A 20941-nucleotide genomic window follows, 5' to 3' on the forward strand; every position below is an offset into this window, starting at 1 on the left:
CTTCTACTAACCAGGTTCACATCCCATGATCTCAAGACGAAGATAGATGCCATTATGGAAATCATGTGGTAGCAAGCGGACAAACTGAGCCGTCACCATCCTGTCCAATTTAATCTCAGCGACCCCTGCCTCGTTGTGGTTGGCATGAAAAACCTGCACGGTAGAAATAACAAATGGTAGAAATATAATCATACGAAAAACAATATGATTATCAGACCTTAGCTCTGGGCTGGGCGGCAGTCACAAGTTCTTTGTAAATGTACCACAGTCTTCCATCCCGGCTAAACTGCAGATATAAACTGGAAACGTATGTGTCAAATACGCCACCCCCCTGGGTAAGTACCCCTGGAGAAAAAATGGCGTCACATTAACAAATTCATAAGAATGACCAGCCAGGTGTAAAAGTGTACCGGTGATGTTGTATTCTTTCAGCAGGTCAATTTCGATGTAAGGGCTTTGTGTGTTCCCACTCTGCCCCCCAGGGCTCCGCTGTGGTAGATCCTTATATTCTTCAGGTTCTGGACTCCAGCCCTGGCATTCCACGACATTATTAAGAATGAACAAATTCAGTAATTAACAACCAAATATATAAACAGAGTCAAATAATTAATAAAAGCACACAAATGGTATTCCTGATATACCTGAAGGTCTGTGTGGTGGTCCCAACCATGAAGACGGGCTGCCTCAGGGGGGTGACCGCTTTGCTGAGATGAGGCGTGGAAACTGGAGGCCGGCAGAAACTGAACGCCCAAAGGAGACCAGCAGTCTTCTGCAGAAGAAGAATAAAAAAATAATAATTACAGTTGGATGGTGCCGAAAAGATTTTCATGAAATAGTATGATCTATTCATAAGTTACTGATCACCAGGAGGGAGTGGGTAGGTGGGCACCGAGGGAGTGGTGTCCTTTCCTGGCTCGGAAGTCACAGGGGAGGGGCTGACTGTCACTGCAGAACTTTCATTGTGTGCTGTGCAGAGCAGTCGAAAAAACTCCAAATCAATAAAGACAACACAGCAAGAGTGAAATATATATTTCTCAAAAAAGTGTGCTTAAAAACAGGATAAAGAAGAAATCAGTGTGTGGAACTCAAATTGACCTTGACAGTAACAACATGTGTCTCCATCCCCAGGCACAAGACTCTGGCCCTAAATAAATTGACAATTTAGTTTCTCATAAGCATGGTGAGAGACAAACAAAATTGCACAAATATTTTAACACCATTATTCGACTACCTGAGGGCATCCGGTAACGGCGTACGGGCAATAGGGCGAGCATTGCACCGAGAGGTTGGGCAAGCAATGGCACAAGTGGCAATGGTCCGACCTCCATCTGTCTCCAACAGCGTGGGACTGGCCTTGATACTCACATTCATCACAGGGGTCAGTTTGACATCTGTGGAGATGCAGATAAAGAAAGTGCACGTGAGAATAAAAGAAGAAAGGACTCGTTGATATTATTTTACACACCGACGTGCTTTCCGGTAGATTCCTCTGCAGTTTTTCCCATCTCCATGGTTGGTGGGGTTGTTTGGGCTCCGGAAAGACCACTGGACACTCTGCACACCGCATGGTCCTAAACACTCCCCCCACTCGGACCATGACGACCATGCGCAATGTACTAAAAAGGGAGGGGCAAACTGATGAGTGAAGATATTTATGTGGAATATGAAGCAAATTTAAGACCGACCAGAACAGTCCGGGTTGGGTTGGCATCGTTGAGGTCTTCCTCTCTCACAAACACAGATCTCGCAGTCCACCTTCATCTGCTGACCTGGCCTGTAGCGCACGCCTGCCAACTCACACGCACACTCCTCTGGAAACACACACTGTTGCGTTTGGCTCATGACCTTCCCCTCTGGACACCAACAGCCTGGGGAAATACATCACAATGTGTAAGATTTAAAAGTAGATCATAGTTTTTTCGAAATAGATCCAGGGTGACCTGAGAAGCAGGGTGCGGCGGGATCGCAGGTAGTTCCGCTGCTGATGTGGGCGCAGGACATTGGGCAGGGGGAACAGTTGTGTCTCACCAGGCCTGTCGGACAGCTCGTATTAGAGCAGCCGTCCGCAGAACAAGGTCCTGAAATAAAGCCAAGCAGATGAAGATGCACCAACATCTGAATAGACATGTTCAACAAACATCAGGGAATAACTCGCTTACTGAATTCCAAGCTTAGATTGGATGGCCCTGGGAGTAGGAAGCAGTCTCGACCTCCATTTTGAGGTAGGACACAGTCTCTGTGTCGGATCTGCACTCCTCCGCATTCGCTTGAACAGTTTGACCAGCTCACCCATGGAAGCCACTGACCATCCACTGACAAAAAAAAAAAACATGCTTCCACAACCTTTCAAATATATTCTAAAAAAGCAGCATCACAATCATACCAGGGCAAGTTGTGTTGAAGCACTGCTGCTTCTGGACATCCTGACCCCGACAGTGGTGCAAAATGTCCCCCGCAGGGCAAGATCTGCGCCGGGTCACGGAGCCTGTACCGCATGTGGTGCTGCAGGGGCTCCAAGAACCCCAGGAGCTCCAACTTCGACAACCCTGCTCATCAGTGGAGCCCCCGAACGGTGCTAGTGAGGAGTCTGGGCAGTCTGCCACACCATTACACATCTGGATAGGAAATTAATCAGAAGTTAGGTCATAAAAAAGGGCGAGGTGATACGTCAACCTACCATGTTGAAACTGATACATGATCCATCCAGACAGGTGAATTCTGGACAGGAAACAGTTGTGTTCCTTTCACCAGGGGGCGCTGGTGAAACGTTTTTACCTGAATATAAGAGTTTACTGAGTTCTGTTTCCTAATAAATGTCTCAAGGGTATCTTGGGACAACTCACCACACACAAGTTCATCATCACCCCGAGGACAGTCAGGAATCCCGTTGCATACTTTTGACATATTCACGCAAGTGCGATTGTCACATGGGAAGCTGCCAGGACAGGGAGGGATCCGCAATGAGCCTGAAGACAAACACACAAACAAACATCACCCTGTCGACCTTTGCTGTCAGATGACTCCGTTTTTTGTCTTACCGCAGTTGTCTATGCTCTCATCAGATGCATCACGGCAATCTGGTTTGCCGTCACAAAGTTGTTGGTAATGCACACACTGGTCGCCACTGAGGCAGGGAACTTGGCCAGGACCGCAAAGTGAGGGACACTGCTGCTCATCGCTACCGTCCAAACAGTCGGACTCGCCATCACAGTGCCAGGTTTGAGGTATGCATTGCCCACCGGTGGCACAGGCAAACTCATAGGACCAGCAAGCTGTAAAGTGTGAGGAAAATATTTACTTTTGTTAATAGTAAAAAAAAAAAAAAGATTTGATAGCTATCCATAATTTTTGGAGTGTATTTAGAATATAATGTCACACTACCTGAGGTCGGTACTGTCGGGGTCAAAGGTGAAGGTATTGGCGTTATGAAAGAGTAGCAGTTGCTTCGTTTTTCGTCTTCTCCGGACGGGCAATCTCGTGCTCCGTCGCACAGCATAGCGATAGCAACACATGTGCCATCATTACAAGCAAACTGGTCAGGTCCACATGTCACTGTAAAAAAAAAAAAAAAAAAAAACATATGGATGAGAAGCTCTCACACTACAAAAAAAAATTCTTCTCACATTCAATACAAATGCTGCAAAGCTCATTTTACCTCGAGTTGGACAGACAGCTTCATCCGTTCCTGATGGGCAGTCTCGATGTCCATCACACACTTTCTCTGAAGGGACACACTGGTCACCTGGGCACTGAAATTCCGTTGGTGCACAGGAACACCTTGAAACACAGACAAGATGAAGTTTTTGTTACTAAGAAACAGAACAAAACATGTTTGAAACCGAATAGAACGTTATAATAAATATTGGGCCCACCCCCGTTCATCACTGAGATCTCCGCAATCATCATGGCCGTCACATCGATGGAGGTAGAGTATACATCGTCCTCCAGCACATAGGAACTCCCCTTCGTCGCACGCCACACCGCAATCTGGTCCGAGAAACAGAATTCACTACAGTACATAAGAGCGGGACCACATTTTTCTCCTTATTAGTTTACAAATTGATCACCTTGCTCATCAGAACCATCGGCAAAGCCACAGTCCAATCGTCCGTCACATACTCGGCTAGCTGAGAGACATTTCCCATTGGCGCACTGAAACTCCCCTGGTGGGCAAAGGGGCACCGGAGTGGCGGGTCCACAGAACGCCTCATCTGATTGGTCAGCGCAGTCGGGGTGGCCATCGCAACGCAAAGCCAGGTTCAGACATGGCCCGCTGACAAAAGAAGACATTTGATTCCCATCCTGGCCAATATACGCCCACTGAATTTTCAATTGTGATGTCACTCCAATCTCCTTGACCTAGATTTATACTGCTGATCTCACCTCCGCCTCTGATGTGCTACCAGGGTTATAAATACACCTTGTATATCATATAAAGTGACTTGCATGCCACACAGAAGTGACTAGTATCTAGTCAGTAATTGACTTGACTATATAAAACCTTTTATGACAAGGATGACACGGAGGAGAAAGAAATCTCCAAAGTTTCCTGGTACCTCGGCGTGCTGGTACAGCGGAAATGTTCCGGTGAGCAGGTGAATGGACAAATCTCATCAGAGCCGTCTCCGCAGTCATCTTCGTTGTCACATAACCATTGAGACGGGATACAGCGACCGCTCGCGCAGGAAAACTCGGATTCCAGACAGGTTGGCGCAGGACCAGGGCATGGCACTCCATCGCAATGCCACATCCCGTCGTCGCAAGAACTAAGCAGAAGAACACAACATGAAGAATAAAAGCCTTTTTTGAAGCGTTTATATGTACCAACCAGTTCTGGCAGTGCTGGGTGATGGTACTTCCTGGAGGAAACATGGACCCTTCCCACTCACATGGACACTGGGTAGGAACCGCACAGCTGTCACCTATAGTTTAACAAAGCAGACCAGCTAAAATGTAAGATTTACTACTCTGTCTTTCAGTAGCTCAGTCCAGATTTGCATCTTACCATATCGAACAGTACCAGCGGGGCAGAAGCAGCCCTCCACACAAGATAGTACGTCACATTGGGAATGAGGACTCTGCTGCACATTAGGACAGGAAGGGGAGCAAGCTGGCCCACATGGCTCATAAACAAGTCCATTTTCACACTGCAGGGCTTCAACAAAATAGGACCAGAGAGAGAAATTTAGTAGCAATCTCCTGGAAAATAGGTAAATGTTTTATTCTGTGCACATACGACAGAGTTCCTGGGACCTCCAGCGGATGTAGATCCCTCTGCGGTTACACTCTTCTGCGTAAGTGGCGATGGCTGTGCACAAGCACTCACAGTCGCCACCGGAGTCACAGCTGAAAGTGAAAGGAGGGGGAAATGAGAGCACAGATTTTCGCTGCAAAATGATTTGGTTTTGTGCTTTTTTACAGAGGTAAAGGAAGAAAACTGTAAACTGATCATAAAAAATCTCTGCCAAGAAAATCATCATTTACAACCTGTGTAAATGAACTCACCCGCATGCATCAAAGACACACCAATCGTAATATTGCTGGAAGGGCACCTCAAGGTGGCAAGGAGAGAAGAGCTCCTGGGTCAAGATGCCACATTTTTTCCTGGCCCACGGTACCCTGTGTAAATTAACCTGTGCAGAAATTGTGTTATAATATTAGATGTCCTAATATTTTCTCCGTTCAGGGTCATGGATGACCTGGACTCACAGTGCAAGGGTCTCGCAGATCTTGGTCCGCCACATCCGGGCAGGATGGGCTGACCTTCCAGGAATTCCCAAATAGCTCAGCGGTGGATTCTACGATGCCTTGTCGTGTGGTGAAGTCATTCTCAGTGTCCCCATCGAAGTTACCGCATAGCCCCCCGACGTTTCCCCTCAAGTGTGCGGCCAGACGTACGTACACACGCATACCTGCAAGCAATATTTCCATATTTTACCAAAACAATGGACCGTAACCAAACAAATCAAGATTACAGTGAAAATATTTCGTGTCCTACCTCCGTCCCACAGTAGAGTGACTCCAAGTCGGGAGGATAACGACACAAAGATGCCCACTCGTTCCAAAGTCAGACCACTCCCGCTGTAGGTCTTGGGTAGAGTAACTGGCATCCCATTAACCGTCACTGCTTTACCTAAATTAAATATTAGTTACATTTATTTATATTGCATTTGTCCACACAAAATATCTAACCTCTCAAAAGGTGTATGATGGTGTTCCCAAGGCTGAGGGTGACGGACTTTGTACAGGTGACCCCGGTGCTTCCGCAGGGCACGTTCTCCGCCGTGACACTGAACAGACCGCTGGTCTCCCTCGCCAGCACGTACTGGCAGTCGCCCAAGAAAGAAAAGTAGCGACCATCGAAGGTCACATAATGAGGGTCACCGGTAGCCACACATATGCCGGCGCAGGCTGACTGGCTGCAGTGCCAGTGGCGCTCCTTACACACACTGCAAAAGAAAATTATTTATTATTTTTTTCCCAATATTCATTTATAGAATGAATTCCATGGGCTTTATTCAATGATATTTTTATTTACCACGTGTTGCAGTCTTTAGTGATGGTGTCGTTGCTGTAGTACAGGCGGCCATTATGGCGACACGGGCACTCGGCAGGTAGGACACACTGATCACCCTGCAGGAGATAAAATTTATATTCGAAGAAAAATTAAAAAGAAAATGTAAACTCAATATGTTCACAATAATTTAGTATATAATGATTGAGGCTTTTAGTGTTATGAAGTATGAGAATTGGATGGGAGAGCATTTCAGGAGTGTGTGTATAAAAAAAAAAAAAAAAATCCTTATTTTTAAAATCTAAATAGTCATACATATTTCAAAGTTTTCACCTACAAGTAGCACAGTTCCGTGGGGGCACACGCAACCAGATAGGGGCTCTCTGCAACTCAGCGTGCCAGAACCTTGCTGCTGACTCGGTGGCTCCAAACTGGAGCACGTGAGCAGGCAGGAACGTGGCGCGTATATCAGAGAGCCAGGACACTTGTTGACGTCTTCACATGCGCCTTGCGTGCAGTTAAAGCGTCCTTCCTCACACATGCTGTAAAGGTGAGAGGTCACAAGCAATATAGTTAAGTATAGTGTCATTCTACTTATCACAGTACAGCTATGTTTGTCAAGAATGATCATCGGAGCCGCTATGTGGCGAAGAGAAACAATGAAATCAACCTATCCTGTGGAAAGAAGCAGGACGATAGAGTGATTTCATCAGAGCTCTCGCGCCACCACACACAATGACTTGAAGAATATCTGCTGGTGTGCATTATAGATTGTTGCAAAAGTCTTTTTGGACTGTTATCAGTCTCCATAAGCAATGTCAAGAGAAGAAGAATTTAGTGTGCATTGGTTTACTTATTCATTACTTATCGCAGAAAGTGCAACAGTTAGTTTTATAACGTGCAGTAAAAAAATCACTGGGTCAACTGGAGATTATATAGAATATATAAGCATAATTGTCAGGTCATTTTAACTTTACTTTCACAATATCAATACCATTGTGCTTGCTAAAATTTTATCTTTTTTCATAATGATCATTCAGGCCCAAAATAATTGTTGCTGTGTTGTTTCCAAGGTTCTTGAGCTTTACTGCCATCTGTGGTTATATATAAAACTTTTTGGTGAGCACCAAATATTCACAATATTTCAGCATACCAGGTGTTACAGCTGTTCTGAACGATATCCCCAGGTCGATATGTCTTGTCTCCTTGTACGCATGGGCACATCGTAGGAGGCACGCACTGGCCTTGGTGGTCCTCCACTAACCCTGCAGGGCACTGGCAACCTGGAACACATAGCTTATCACCACTACCGTTGATATCACAGCTCCAGCCGTGCTGCAGGTCCGAGCACTTGCGGCCGCATGCTTGACCACACTCGTGATGCACCTGACCCCCGGAACACTGGACGGCTGGGGAGATAGGAGGAAATAGTTGTGACAAACACAAATAACCAAAAGGAAAAAGAAAATCATGACGAATGCAATAAAATATCAGAATTAATCTGCAAGCTCAAAGACTTGTTGATCTTCCATACTTACAACAGAAGGTATGGTTACGCCATTGGACAGCCGTGCCCTCCTGGGCACAGCGTCTGGCATAAGCGGTGAGAACTGTGCAATGACAGGCCTTCTGAAGTGCACAGCTGCACACTTCTGATTGACACAGGCGGAAATAGGGCTCTCTCTCCACAACATCATGACATGCCTGAAGGAGCAGAATGAGAGCGAATGGGACTCCAAAGTGGCAGGCGTACATCACATGGGGTCATTCCAGAATCGGAGGACATTTTTGCTCCCCCTCATGAAATTTTAAATAAGCCATGACAAGGAAAGTGCACTTTTTGCATAAATGATACTTGTCCCAAGAAAAACTGGAACTGTGGCTGTTTCATAAATATTCTTTTGACAAACCATAGAGCTCTTGAGCAAAACCTTAAAATGTCTTATTCTCATTTACCGCCCACTAGATAACCCAAAAAATACAAAATAAATGTCAATTCTGGAATGTAACATTGCAAACAAACCTGGAATACTGTGCTGTGTATGATGGCGCATACGGAATCAGCATAGTGTCTCTTCTGGGTGTAAGTAGTGCAGGGGTCCGGAGGGGCTCCTCCAGGCAGAGTGCAATGTTCTGTGGTGAATTTGCCGGCAAAGGATGACACACTGCTCTCCACGTCTCCTTCTGGGGTCATAAAATCATCATGCTGATTCCAAGTCAGTGTTCCACAAAGGCCGCGTACCTACAAGAAAAAAAATGAGACCTTATTTATGACCTATATCCTGATTTAATTCCGCTAAGGACAGTGAAATTGCCAGGCTACCTTGTTTGTGAAATGAGGCTGCAAGGTAATGATGATGAGAGGTCCATCAAGGTGCCACAGAAGCTGAGCTCCAAAAGTCTGAATTAGGAGAAAGGCAGACGATGCCCTCCGCACGACCAGGTCCGCGGTCTCCACCGGCAACAGTTCCCGCTGACCGTTCAATGTCACCGTACCTAGAGCAATCAATGCAAACTTAAGAGGAATACACAATATTTACAAATCCATTGTTCCCGCAAAAAATGTGAATATTGTTTTATTGCCCTGTTTGCATGTATTTCTACCATGATCGTTTCTATTAGCCTGTCTATGGTGTTTCCCATTATATACTAGCATTAAGCTAGGGGGTGTTTGTGTTTTTAAGTATATCTTTAGTTCTCTTTTGTTTGTTTTGTTGTGAGTGAATGTAAAATTATGCAGGAGGGGTCTCTCTAATAACTCACCAGTGTCTGTGATGGTGACTGTGGTACGGAGTGCCGTGATTGTCATTTCTATGAGACAACCTAGACCTGCAGCAGCACCTCCTCCCCCTGCTGTGCACTCGCCCGAGCGTACGGTCACCACAAGCTTTCGGTCAACGTAGTCCTGGAAACACATTGGAGAGCTGAAGTGATGTGGAAAATTCAGGTAAAAATAGTTCTCTCGTTCTAATTTTACACACAAGGACCTTGCAGCAGTTTTGGTATTCGTAAGGAAAAGAGAATATCACTTTTAAAAATATATTTATTTATTCATTTTATAATCAAACAGGTTTCATATCCTGAGGTTTGTATGGTGCTTTCCATCATTCAAGGGTCCAAATTTAATTTAATCTCATCTGTTTGTCTAAGAAATGTTCTTACCTCCACAGTGGTAAAAGGACAATCCCCTCCTTGCAATGAGTATCTTTTTTTGTCAAAGGTGGTGACATGGAGCGCTCCCATCAGACTGCACTGAGCAGCGCATTTCTCCCCAGTGCACTGCCATTGGCCTTCTCTACAAACACTATATTTGGGAATATGTAAAATATCAATCAAGCAAATAACCAGAAACACAAAAACACACATCCACCTCACCAGGTGTTACATCTCTGCTGTATTTTGTCTCCTGGCTGGTACGTATGCCTTCGGTGGAAACAAGGGCAATCATCCTTTTTTAAGCACTGTCCTTGGTGGAGATAGAGTCCTGGAAGACACTCACACCCCCCAACGCACTCCTCCCGGCATTGACCCACTGATGCGGCCGGTCCTGGGGGTTGGGGGGATGCGCAGCTAGGGGGACATGAGGACACGCAGTCTGAAAAGACTTGCCCTCTGGGACAAATCCGAGCTGGGGAGATGCATAGAGAAGGGAGACAATGACTGAACAAGATTAAAATTTTAGGATAATTTTGATCTCCATCTGTTTTACACTGGGATTGTTATCATTACCACAAAGGGCGCCTTCTCTCCAAATAACGATGACATGTTGCTGGGCACACTCTCGTGCGTAGCTCGCCAGAGTGTCGCATACTGCTGCTTCCCTCTCCTTGGGTGGCAAGCTACAAAAAAGATACAAGCATGTATCTAGGTACGCTGCTGGGTCCAGCTGAAAAACACGAGAGAAACTGGAATGACATTTTCCCTCATGTGCAAAGTTTTTCGGACAATAAAATGTCAGTATTTGCATATTGCTATGTGACCGTGCTGCATAACTCACGCGTGGGTGGCATTGCGTGAAGGGGCTTTTAAGAAGTCGATGACACATGGACTCTGCTTGCTTGCGTAAGGCAGCATCTCCCGTTACATCACAGCTGTGTCCGAGTTCCGCAGCATCACCGCAGCCCTTGAACGTGGAAAGATTTGGGAGCTTTGAGTGAACAAGAAGAGCTTCAATGCTACTTCAATGTACGTTGTGTAGTACTTCATTCTGCTGGTCAGGAACTTTCCATGAGTTGCCAAAGCTAGCAGCGTACTGAGACACGGTTCCTCCCATTGTGGTGAAATCATCTACGGTAAAGTAAATAATTTCAAATTCCATATCATCATTTTTTGTTAAATTTGAATTCATGCACCATTTTGGTTGTTGTTGTAGATTCCACAAAGTCCTCTGGTGGCTGCTAGATGCTCAGATGTTACTGTCACATAGACGCTGTTGACCAGGTCAAACTTCACCCTCACTCCGAGGCCACTCTCCACAAACACAAAATCTCCAAGCCAGTGGACACTAACACCTAGAAATGGTGAAGACCCAAAAATGCATGTTGAAGATCCTGAAACAAATGTGTTTGTTGTAATGATGAGTGACATCATACCATTTTGAAAAACGGGTTCCCCATTTGGAACATGGAGGTTGTTGAGGGTTAAATTCCTGTCGTGAATTGTCACCAAATCAAGACCCATCATCATCCTCAGAGCCTGACAAGATTGTGTAAGAACCATAGAAAATTGAAAATATTATGAATTCCACATATCTGCAAATATTACATATGGTGGACGTGTGTCATACCTTGCTGCAGTTTCCTGAGCTGACACAGATCGTACTAATGTAGACCGCCCAGGTCCCATCAGTAGATGAGGCCAGCAGGTAAGTGCAGCCACCCTGGAAGTGGAAGTGCTTCTTGTCAAAAGTACGAAAGTGGGATCCACCCCAGGACATGCAGGTGGCTGAGCCTTGAGGTGCCCTGACGCTACCCAGAAGACCCCCGCGTACTAGCGGGGACAACTGCGAGTCTGGAGGTTTGTGGAAAAGTCAAAAATCAAACTTTGGGTGAAAATATTCACGTGTGGGTTTATATTTTAGAACCTGGCAGGAGAGTGTAGGTGCAGGATAAGCAGGTCTGGTCCGAGGCATTTCTCCAACTTAATCCCCACTGGCTGCTGCAGCATTGCTCCATCGTCATTAGGGAGGCGTTATGGACTCCGGGGAAGTCCGCACAGCTCCAGGTGGAGTAACACTGGCCATGCATTGCTACACCTGATCAGGAGTAGACAAAAATGACACATTTGTCATCATGTTGATGTGTTAAGTGGGTAATTTGTGAAAGTTCTTCCACACAAGATTAAATATTCAGTTGCATTTTACTGTATCAATTATTTGTATTTTATTTTTTTAATTGGTGTTTCTCTTACTATCTGAGCAACGTGGTCCACTCCAACCTTCACAGCATGCTCTCACTGTCTTGTTCACCATTTGACTTTCCATCACTGGCAACCTGAGGTGGAAAGAGAAGTTAGTTAACATGTTTGTTAATTATTGTCAGAAGCAGCCTGTAGGACGCAAGGTTAATTTATAATCATATAATTTACAGTATTAAAACTATTGCAGCTCCTGTAATTCTGTAATTCTAACCCTGGTCAACATATTGCACCAAACTATTTTTTTTTTTTTACGTTTTAATTGCGCACAAAAACAAACCACCGCAACGATGAGCGTCCCCCCCCCCCCCCCCCTCCCTCGCGAGCTCCGCTTCAACCAATGCGTCTCCTCCACTCAAATGATTAATGAGTCACCGCCTTGTTATTATTTTTTTTATTCCCGATTGAAAATGGAACACAAGGACTATATTTTCAAAGCAACCATTTGAACGCTGAAACGCCTATCACTGGGCGGAATCCAGACTTTCTACGTCGTTTTGACGTCACCACACCCTTATAATAAAAGCCTCTATGCCAAAAAAAATACTTCCTCACCGGAGATTACTCCAATCACGCAGAGAGATCGTCGACACGGGCAAGTACGTCTTTATAAGAAACAAGTTCATTCTGAACGTCGTGTTGTTTTTCATGCGCGGCGCGTGCATTTGCATTTAACTTTAGCAGAATATGAATCATATCTTGCAGGCAAAAAGGGAAACCAGTTTGACACTCTGTTATTGCCTATCAAAACAAATGTGTTGCATGATGTAGCCCATCTTTTCACAGTGGCATAATTATGACAGCACGCACAGCTACCGCAGTATTTTTTTTTTATTCATCTACTAGAATATTTTCCATTCAAATATTTACCTAAAAATGTAAGGCAGAAGTGCAGCCAGTCTAATTAATGGCATGTTCTTTTGTAGTGATGGAAAATGATCCAGAATTAATCATCAGATTTCATTTAAAAAATGCCCTTAATTGAATGTAAACATGGAATACAAAAATAAAAGCTCAACGTTACATATTTGCAATCACAAATGATTCCATGTTAGTGTTTATAGCTGGATTGTGATTGGCTTAGCTACTGATAACGCCACTATCAGGAGCATACGGTCTATAACATAGACTTTGAAAACTAGCTCAAGAAGTTAATCATCTTCAAAGAATCGTGGCCATGCAAATTCATGTTCAACTGGGTCTATTTGTGATGTGCCGCACAGTTGAAAAAACAAACCGCTTTCCTTCAACCGTTTTTTTCCTTACTTGTACAACAAGCAGAGTGCCTTAAGGCCGTGCTTTTGGTAGTAGAGTGCGATGCCGTCATCCCCGCCGTGCTTAGCCCTCATCGACTCCACATCCAGTCTCCAGCCCTGGGTGTTATACTGGTACACCTCGGAGCAGCTCACCTCCAGCTGCAGACGTGGGGTCAGGATCCGATCCACCTTCTGCTGTTCAATGCGTTCGCACCAATGTCTGGAGCAAAATGCATGTCGTTTTATTTCTTTAGCTAATCCACAATTCATCTATTCCCTGATTATCATAAAAATAAATAGCATACAAGATTTTAAAATATGCATTTGCTGTTGCTTCTATGCTTACGCTTTTCCCATCACTGTCTGCAGTCCAAGCAGGATCAGAAGTGCCTCCACAATCCAGCAACACATGCTTAAACTACTCTAAGAGGGGAAAATACACACAATAGATTTCAGCTAATTATTTAAAAGGAATTTCTAAATCAAATAAAAAATACATTGAAACTGCTAAAAAGGACTCTGGAGCAACTTAAGTAGATTAAATATTTTACTCTGATATTGTCATAAATTCATATCAAAGTTCTTACCTTAAAAGTGCTTGGTAGATATTTTTCCCCCCCACAGAATGCCCTTTGGCCTTTTTCGATCTTCTCAATCTATCTACAATTTTTTATTTTACTTCTACTATTTTCTTTGCAGTTCAGTCTCCAATGAAGTGATATTTTACCTATTAAAGAAACCGAAGCATGCTTTTTAAACGTGGGGGTCGACTGGAAGGACGTACAGTAGCATCTGAACCTTCGGTCATTGGGTAAGAGTGGAAGGTCGCAGCTGGAAGCGTTGGAATTGGATATGGGCTCTTTGACGGACACATCCCGTGACCTCACGGCGTCAAACGTTATAGAACGTGGGAGGTGACGGTCAGGGGTAGCCGAGCCTCGGTCGTAGAATAAAGACATGTTTGTCCAAGCCTAATCCTGTAAAGAGGGGCATTTCGGGAAGGGTGATGGGGACGGTTTATTGAATGAAGCTTGTCCACAGGCGTGGGGAGCCAGAGAGTCACCAATCTTTTCTGTCTGACCTCCTGCCCTCACAATGAAGGCTCAAACACAGCTGTCACCACGCTACACCTTACTTTAGCAAAGTCGAGCAAGCAAGAGAACTTCGTTCCAAAATATGATGTGTTATTATGACATTTGAAAGAAATATATTATTGCACTGAACTGATGTTAAAGTTCTTTTTGTTAAATTGATTCTTAGAAATGAGGCTGTTCCATCTGCTGTGTCTCCTCTGCTTGGCTGCTTGTGAGGCATCCAGAGCAAGAGACTGGGCTCATCACGGCGCCCCCATGTTTGCCGACCTGACACCTCGGGAAATGAAGGCCATCCGCGCTTACTTCCACGGAATGGCAGAATTCGGACTCACCGATGCTAGTAATGTGGCTCTCAAGAAGAACAGCATCCTGATGATGGAGCTCCAAGTGCCAAAAAAGAACAAAGCCTTGAGAGCTTTGGATCGCGGTCAGGCCAAACCGCCGCGCCAAGCCCGTGTGATCATCCAGTTTGCGAACCAAACCAAGCCGAACGTCACCGAGTTTATTGTCGGACCTCTACCGTCTCCAAAATCTCATGAGGTCAAGAAGTTCAAGGGAGATCGGCCTATTCCATTTGAGTCAAGGCCGATGACTTTAATGGAGTATTTTCATCTCAATCGCACCATTGCCAAACTCACAAGTAAAGCTCGAAATCTTCTGTTGGAGACCACGGGAGGATTTTCGTTAACAAACTGCTCAGATCGCTGTTTGGTTTTTATCGACATAGCCCCGCGAGGGCTGGCTTCAGGTGAGAGGAGGTCCTGGATCATGTTGGTCAAGTTTGTGGAAGGATATTATATCCACCCAACCGGGTTTGAAATACTGCTCAACCACAAAGACTTAAATCCAGATAAGTGGGCGATTGAGAAAGTCTGGTACAACAGTATGTACTTTGACAGCGTGGAGGATTTGGTAGAAAAGTATGAATCAGGAGCTGTGGAGAAGATCAGCCTATCTGATGACGACGATCTCTACTCCACTTACATCCCTCGGGGTCATAGCAACACTCCGACTGATATCCACGGGCCAAAACTTGTTGAGCCTCAAGGGCGTCGCTATTTTATCGATGGCAATTTCGTGGAGTACGCCGGATGGTCGTTCGCCTACAGAGTGCGTTCCTCGGCCGGACTTCAGGTCTTTGACGTCCGTTTTAATGACGAAAGGATCGCCTATGAGATCAGCCTTCAAGAAGCCATCGCGTTCTATGCTGGTGACACTCCTGCCGCCATGCAAACAAAATACATCGACGCTGGTTGGGCCATGGGTACTTTATCGTACGAGCTAGCCGCTGGAATTGACTGTCCGGAAATCGCCACCTTTGTCGACCTTTACCACTATTTTGACACCGATAAACCGGTGCGCTATCGAAACGCGCTGTGTATTTTTGAGATGACCACGGCGATGCCTTTGAGACGTCATTTCAACGCGTTCAAGGGAGGATATAATTTTTATGGAGGACTGGACAGCACCGTGCTGGTGTTACGGACAACTTCAACTGTTTACAACTATGATTACATCTGGGATTTCATCTTCTACCAAAACGGTGTGATGGAAGTAAAGGTCAGCGCCACTGGTTTCATCCATGCCTCTTTCTTTACATCTAATGGACTTCAATATGGCCGCAAAGTGTACAACCATGTGCTGGGGAACCTGCACACACATCTCATCAATTATAAGGTTGACCTGGATATTGCCGGTAAGAAGGATACTGTCTATTTTGGAATATATGTATAATTGTCTAAAGCTGCCACAAGATGGCAGCAAAGCACTCATTTCTATTAGTGCTGACTAAATGAAGCTCCTCCCTTTCACTTCAACATAGCACAGCCTTAAGATACCGCAAGGTGGAACCAAAGCAATATTTTTGTTAGACATGGCTTTGGGTCGTGGGTTTTTATTTAATTAAATAAGTAAACAGAAAATATCCCCCTGAATATGTTAAAATAATTAATGTCCTTTTTTTATTTTAATCAAATGATTGAAATAGCAATGAAAGTGTTGCTTTTGTGTGAAATCCAACTATTATTTTTCACACAGGTCGAGAGAACAGCTTTCAGTCTTTAAATTTGAAATACGTCAACTTCACAAATCCCTGGAGCCCCAAGAATTTCATCGTCCAATCCAAACTCAACTGGACGGAACACAAGACGGAGCGTTCTGCCGCCTTCCACTATGGCAAAAAGTTCCCTCGCTATGTACATTTTTACAACCCTAATGAGAAAAATAAGTTGGGGCATCAAAAGGGGTACCGGATCCAGCTGAACTCGCACGGCGATAGCGTGCTTCCAAGAGGCTGGCAAGAAGAAAACAGCATCACTTGGGCAAGGTAATTCCATATGCGAAAAAGTCTATTTACTTTTTACGGCTGACTGATAATATAAGCACTTTTTTTTTTTGCTCCAGATATCCTCTGGCCGTCACTCGTCATAAAGATAATGAGGCCACCAGCACCAGTATTTATAACCAGAATGACCCCTGGAAACCCGTTGTGGTGTTTGAGGACTACATTCGCAACAATGAAAATATTGTCAATCAGGTAAAAACAGGTTTTGCAAAGTCAATGCAAATTTTGACATTTACTTCTGTTTGCACTTTATATAGGATGGGAACTGATGACAAATCTGTGAGTAATATTTACTTTCCTGTGAGTAGGATCTGGTTGCCTGGGTGACGGTGGGCTTCCTGCATGTGCCTCATTCAGAAGACATCCCCAACACGGCAACACCTGGCAACGCGGTGGGCTTCTTCCTCCGACCCTTTAACTTCTTTGATGAGGACCCTTCCGTCGCATCCAGAAGCACGGTCATCGTCCGACCCGGCCCGGACGGAAAGCCCAAAGTCCAACGGTGGACACCAAAGGTCGTAGGTCACTGTGTGACAGACAAGGCATTTTTTTACAATGGCACTTATGCAGGGGTCTAGAAAATGCCACAAAGAAAGGAAAGGTTTTAAATTAACAAGTCCTGATACTTGTTTTAATGAAGGATCATAAAAAAAAAAAAAAGTTGGGTGAAATATGTATAGAAATGTAATGTTTTTTTGTATTTATGTGTGGAGCAAACACTTAATTTTATTGCATTTAATTTGTTGAGGCTTCATTTTACTTCTTCTGCCAATCCAAGCATTTCCATGGATGAGGCTTAGCAGTGACAGGCATGCAGGATGCAGGATGCTCCGGCTCCGCACAGGCAGTGGTAAACCCGCTAGCTCGCAACATGCCCTCTTAGCAGGGATGTTTTTATCCGAAAGGCAACAAGGCTCCGAGTGCAAACAGCCCGATACCGGATCCTTTGTCAAACAATCCAGGATACCACCTTGCTACCATGGTAACCTAACTATATAATAGCAATGTGACAAAATATGCAATGTTCTATATGTGCAAGTTTCTGGCATCACTTCAAATTGTCCAAATAAATCCAATTATTGTAATCATATTAAGGAAAAACGAACGTGTGCAATTTTAAATTGACTTGGATACGTGTCAGTAAATAGCAACCCGTGCGTGCAAATAGAAGTGGCAAAATTTGAAACCGTTTTTATATGTGTGTCAGTGTTTTACAGTGTGGGTTAAAAGTGCAGAGTATGAAAGCTGTGCACGAATGAACGGTGGAAGGGAAGCGGACACAAAGTCGAGTAACAAGAATTCCTCTCGTTATTGCCGTGGAGATGATGGCAATGACGTCACAACAGACATGCTTGGAGGAATATAGCGCACTGTAAATTCATTTTAAAAAGGCATGCGGCAGTATAAATAACAGGCCGGTGTTTGAATTTAGTCATGCAATGATGTTTAAAATGATTTGTCTGTTCTCTTAAATTGTTTGACCTTAATAAAAGGTGGATGAACACATTAGGGTGGATTTTTTCAGTTTGATATTCACCACAACGAATACTATGGCAGTTTAGTTGTTCTTGTTAACTATGTTAATTGTATTTTGTGCGTTCACGAAGCAGTCAATGCTTTTTAAAATATTTTTTTGACAGAAGTAGAGCAAATACTCAATTTATTCATTCTTTTTGATGAAACGTTGCTTAACTAGTCTTGTACTACCACCTGCTGGTTGTGTAATACTCCACATAAACTCGTAAAGTCAAAAAAAGCGACCTTGACATACAAATACCGACTAATTTTCGAGGTTAAATACATTGTCACGCTCATGTATGTCAAATATTACCATGAAATGTTTGTCACTTAAATGTAATTACTGTACTTGTGACTATTGTTGTCCAAACTTCCAATTTACGTGCACATTTGGGTAATTTTAATTGTACTTTCTGTATTCACAACACATAATATAATCTTCGAATAATTGTTGTTGTGCTGGTTGATATAACTTAAATTATTAGTGAAATTATGAACATAAAAAATACTGTACCAGGAAAGCTTGTCAAATATGAAGTCTTGTCCACCAGTGACTGTCGCTGCGTCTTTCTGCCGGTAGAGGGCAGTCGCTACGCTTGTTTATTCAAAACAGTCGAATAATTCTAATTTCCAAAATAAAGATAGGCGGTAGCATTGACTGTCTTTATTACTGATTGTCGTTATTGCTTAAAAAGTTATAGCTGTTGCACCTCAATATAGCATTAGCATTCTACAGGACTAGACTAAGCTATCTATGTGGTTTGTTTGAATACACAGTGTAAATATTGTACTAAAAATATTAAAAAATAAAAGAAGAGAAAGCACATAACTCATTCGTAGTCTATACATTTTCAAGAGAGAAAAGTAATAATTTTAAAATAGCTTATCTAGTCCTACTCCTACTTCTATTTGTTTCATGTTTACAATAGTTGAACAAGTTTGAAGCCTCTTTTTTGATTGACAGCTACTGTACAGTTACATTAGATTTGCTCTGACAAACAGCAGAAGAAGCACACTGTCTTATACAACATGGCATTTTGGCAAAAGACCAGATGTGCTCATCCACTTTCCAACATACAACATCTCAATCTCCAAGGAGTACACCCCAAGGGATCTTGTTACAGCATGACATCTGCAGACAAACAAAAACAAGTTGACTGTGTCCCTTACCACTTACATTATCACTGCTGTTATTCCCTCTGGACATTTTTTTCATGCTCCAAAAGCTCTAATTTGCTAACATTCCCCCTGAAAAAGCAAATTTGCAGTCAAGCCTGGTGATCATGTTAAAGTGTTGCTCTTATGTGATGTCATTGTCATTTTTAAACAAACTTTCCATTATTTAGCCATGTTTAAGTAAACTAACTTCAGACTACGAAACCAAAGATGGGCATGGATGACCCACAACTATTTTTTGTGACAAGGGGAGCATCAATTCATGCATGCAACAGCTGACCCACATTCTGTTGTGTTCAATGCAATATATTCTGTGCCTGTATGAAGTCCTGACAACGTCTGGATGTTCTTCTGAAGACGTGCCAGATGGTCTTCTGGGAATCTCTCCACAGCCAGTGAAGTCAATCAGATGGCTGCTGCCCATGGTGTGACGCAACAACAGTGAAAATCGTACCATAATGAAATGCAAAATAATGAAGGATGTGCAAATGTTATCCCAGTATGTGATTTAAAAGCCACATCTGTGCCGACCAATTCAAACATGTAATCGGTATCTCAGTCTGTGCTGTGATGATGAGTCGAAGGATTACAAGATCCTCTGTCAATCTTAATCTGCCTTTCGGACAATGATGGGACCCTTCGACCACCAGCAGAGTATCCATATTTGTAAAATGTAGGCAAATATTTTATTTAACAGTCCATATATTGGACACTCTATAAAAAGATGATTGCTATTATGTAAAATGCAGACCGATTTTTCCTTTTCGTTTCCCATCAAAACAATCAAAGTGCAATCAAAAACTAAACTGACTTTAGCTGTTACTCAACACTGCAATTCCTCCTAAACCTTTCCCCTCCCACTTCTCGTCATCCAACTGTTCTGCCAGCTGTCTATTTTGAACGTAACAGGCATTCAAGTGATTACTGTCTGAGTGGCCTCTTGGAGTCTTGCCAGAATATTTTCACTTGAGAAGTTTTGGAGAGCAGGAAAGTAAATGTCAGGCTGCCAACATTGTTCAGTGGTAAGCTAAAAATTCGGATGTTGGAATGGTGGCTGATTGGCTTCCTACTGTAATTTTTCTTTTTAATTTGATATAGGCCAGTTGCTGGTCATTTTCATGCAGCATTTTCATCAACCTTTCCAACACAAAGGATGCAATTAATAGATTAATTAAACACATTGACTGCATATTAAAGAAGAATTATGATGAATATATTTGAGTCTTATAATATCCATAAAATGTGGGCAGCCATAGTAAAATACTCTTAGAGTTTTCAACGAGCAAATTCTATGGGTAAATGTATATGGTTCAACTCACAAGGGTATTCATTAGTTATTTAGAATTTTTGAATACAATAATAAATATAGTGAATGATGGATTAAATTTTTATAGCGCTTTCTGGAAATTGCTTTAAAAGTGCAGCGTATTTATGTAAACAAACTATTTGGCTTTCTAATTAGCTACAAACTCAATCTAACGATCAATATTAATCAAAATGCCATAAAAGATGGCTTTATAAGCATGAAATTTGGCGAACAAAATAAAAAGACTAACAATACGGTTTGTGCGTCTGTGACGTCACGGCGAAACGGACGCACTTTGGGTAGTGGGCGTATAATTGA

The 20941-nt window shown here is 43.4% G+C and overlaps 2 protein-coding genes across 4 annotated transcripts in view; one reads left to right on the forward strand and one right to left on the reverse strand.

Moving 5' to 3' along the window:
• sspo (SCO-spondin) overlaps window positions 1-14230 on the reverse strand; it is a 38819-nt gene extending 24589 nt beyond the window's left edge. Inside the window, exons 1-46 of one of the 2 annotated variants that reach the window (XM_068648799.1) lie at window positions 13532-14230; window positions 13196-13405; window positions 11924-12006; window positions 11598-11768; window positions 11301-11524; window positions 11107-11209; window positions 10867-11025; window positions 10716-10801; window positions 10512-10637; window positions 10244-10400; window positions 9890-10142; window positions 9677-9818; window positions 9278-9419; window positions 8838-9010; window positions 8538-8756; window positions 8053-8218; window positions 7668-7923; window positions 6852-7056; window positions 6539-6633; window positions 6193-6449; window positions 5999-6133; window positions 5710-5912; window positions 5506-5633; window positions 5237-5346; window positions 5006-5155; window positions 4829-4922; window positions 4557-4766; window positions 4068-4273; window positions 3873-3987; window positions 3656-3777; window positions 3382-3552; window positions 3039-3272; window positions 2844-2966; window positions 2678-2775; window positions 2384-2615; window positions 2160-2312; window positions 1941-2078; window positions 1686-1868; window positions 1466-1616; window positions 1232-1391; window positions 1096-1144; window positions 865-966; window positions 642-769; window positions 411-531; window positions 218-345; window positions 12-153 (exon numbers count right to left, since the gene is read on the reverse strand). In XM_068648799.1, coding sequence (XP_068504900.1) covers window positions 12-153; window positions 218-345; window positions 411-531; window positions 642-769; window positions 865-966; window positions 1096-1144; window positions 1232-1391; window positions 1466-1616; window positions 1686-1868; window positions 1941-2078; window positions 2160-2312; window positions 2384-2615; window positions 2678-2775; window positions 2844-2966; window positions 3039-3272; window positions 3382-3552; window positions 3656-3777; window positions 3873-3987; window positions 4068-4273; window positions 4557-4766; window positions 4829-4922; window positions 5006-5155; window positions 5237-5346; window positions 5506-5633; window positions 5710-5912; window positions 5999-6133; window positions 6193-6449; window positions 6539-6633; window positions 6852-7056; window positions 7668-7923; window positions 8053-8218; window positions 8538-8756; window positions 8838-9010; window positions 9278-9419; window positions 9677-9818; window positions 9890-10142; window positions 10244-10400; window positions 10512-10637; window positions 10716-10801; window positions 10867-11025; window positions 11107-11209; window positions 11301-11524; window positions 11598-11768; window positions 11924-12006; window positions 13196-13405; window positions 13532-13596 — 7078 coding nt within the window. In that variant the 5' untranslated portion in view covers window positions 13597-14230. Of the gene's footprint in view, window positions 1-11; window positions 154-217; window positions 346-410; window positions 532-641; window positions 770-864; window positions 967-1095; window positions 1145-1231; window positions 1392-1465; window positions 1617-1685; window positions 1869-1940; window positions 2079-2159; window positions 2313-2383; window positions 2616-2677; window positions 2776-2843; window positions 2967-3038; window positions 3273-3381; window positions 3553-3655; window positions 3778-3872; window positions 3988-4067; window positions 4274-4556; window positions 4767-4828; window positions 4923-5005; window positions 5156-5236; window positions 5347-5505; window positions 5634-5709; window positions 5913-5998; window positions 6134-6192; window positions 6450-6538; window positions 6634-6851; window positions 7057-7667; window positions 7924-8052; window positions 8219-8537; window positions 8757-8837; window positions 9011-9277; window positions 9420-9676; window positions 9819-9889; window positions 10143-10243; window positions 10401-10511; window positions 10638-10715; window positions 10802-10866; window positions 11026-11106; window positions 11210-11300; window positions 11525-11597; window positions 11769-11923; window positions 12007-12484; window positions 12575-13195; window positions 13406-13531 lie in introns of those variants that run through there. The other variant, XM_049749603.2, reaches the window with a different exon arrangement.
• On the forward strand, window positions 12324-18129 carry aoc1 (amine oxidase copper containing 1). 2 transcript variants are annotated; one of them, XM_049749618.2, is made up of 5 exons: window positions 12324-12524; window positions 14446-15975; window positions 16317-16605; window positions 16683-16815; window positions 16932-18129. In XM_049749618.2, the coding sequence occupies exons 1-5, from the start codon at window positions 12461-12463 to the stop codon at window positions 17199-17201; spliced, it is 2286 nt and encodes a 761-aa protein (XP_049605575.1). In that variant the 5' UTR covers window positions 12324-12460; the 3' UTR covers window positions 17202-18129. The 2 variants fall into 2 exon arrangements, with proteins under 2 accessions (XP_049605575.1, XP_049605577.1); XM_049749620.2 differs by having other exon boundaries at window positions 12329-12528.
• The last annotated feature ends 2812 nt before the right edge of the window (window positions 18130-20941 follow it).

Source organism: Syngnathus scovelli, chromosome 18 (assembly GCF_024217435.2).
Source record: "Syngnathus scovelli strain Florida chromosome 18, RoL_Ssco_1.2, whole genome shotgun sequence".
Lineage (NCBI taxonomy): Eukaryota > Metazoa > Chordata > Actinopteri > Syngnathiformes > Syngnathidae > Syngnathus > Syngnathus scovelli.

Bases quoted from the DNA above. Each gene is read 5' to 3' on its own strand.
- aoc1 (XM_049749618.2), top strand. From the start codon at position 12,461: ATGCCAAAAAAAATACTTCCTCACCGGAGATTACTCCAATCACGCAGA. The intron at 12,525-14,445 runs GCAAGTACGTCT...ATTGATTCTTAG, and splicing joins CAGAGAGATCGTCGACACGG to AAATGAGGCTGTTCCATCTG. The intron at 16,606-16,682 runs GTAATTCCATAT...TTTTTGCTCCAG, and splicing joins AACAGCATCACTTGGGCAAG to ATATCCTCTGGCCGTCACTC.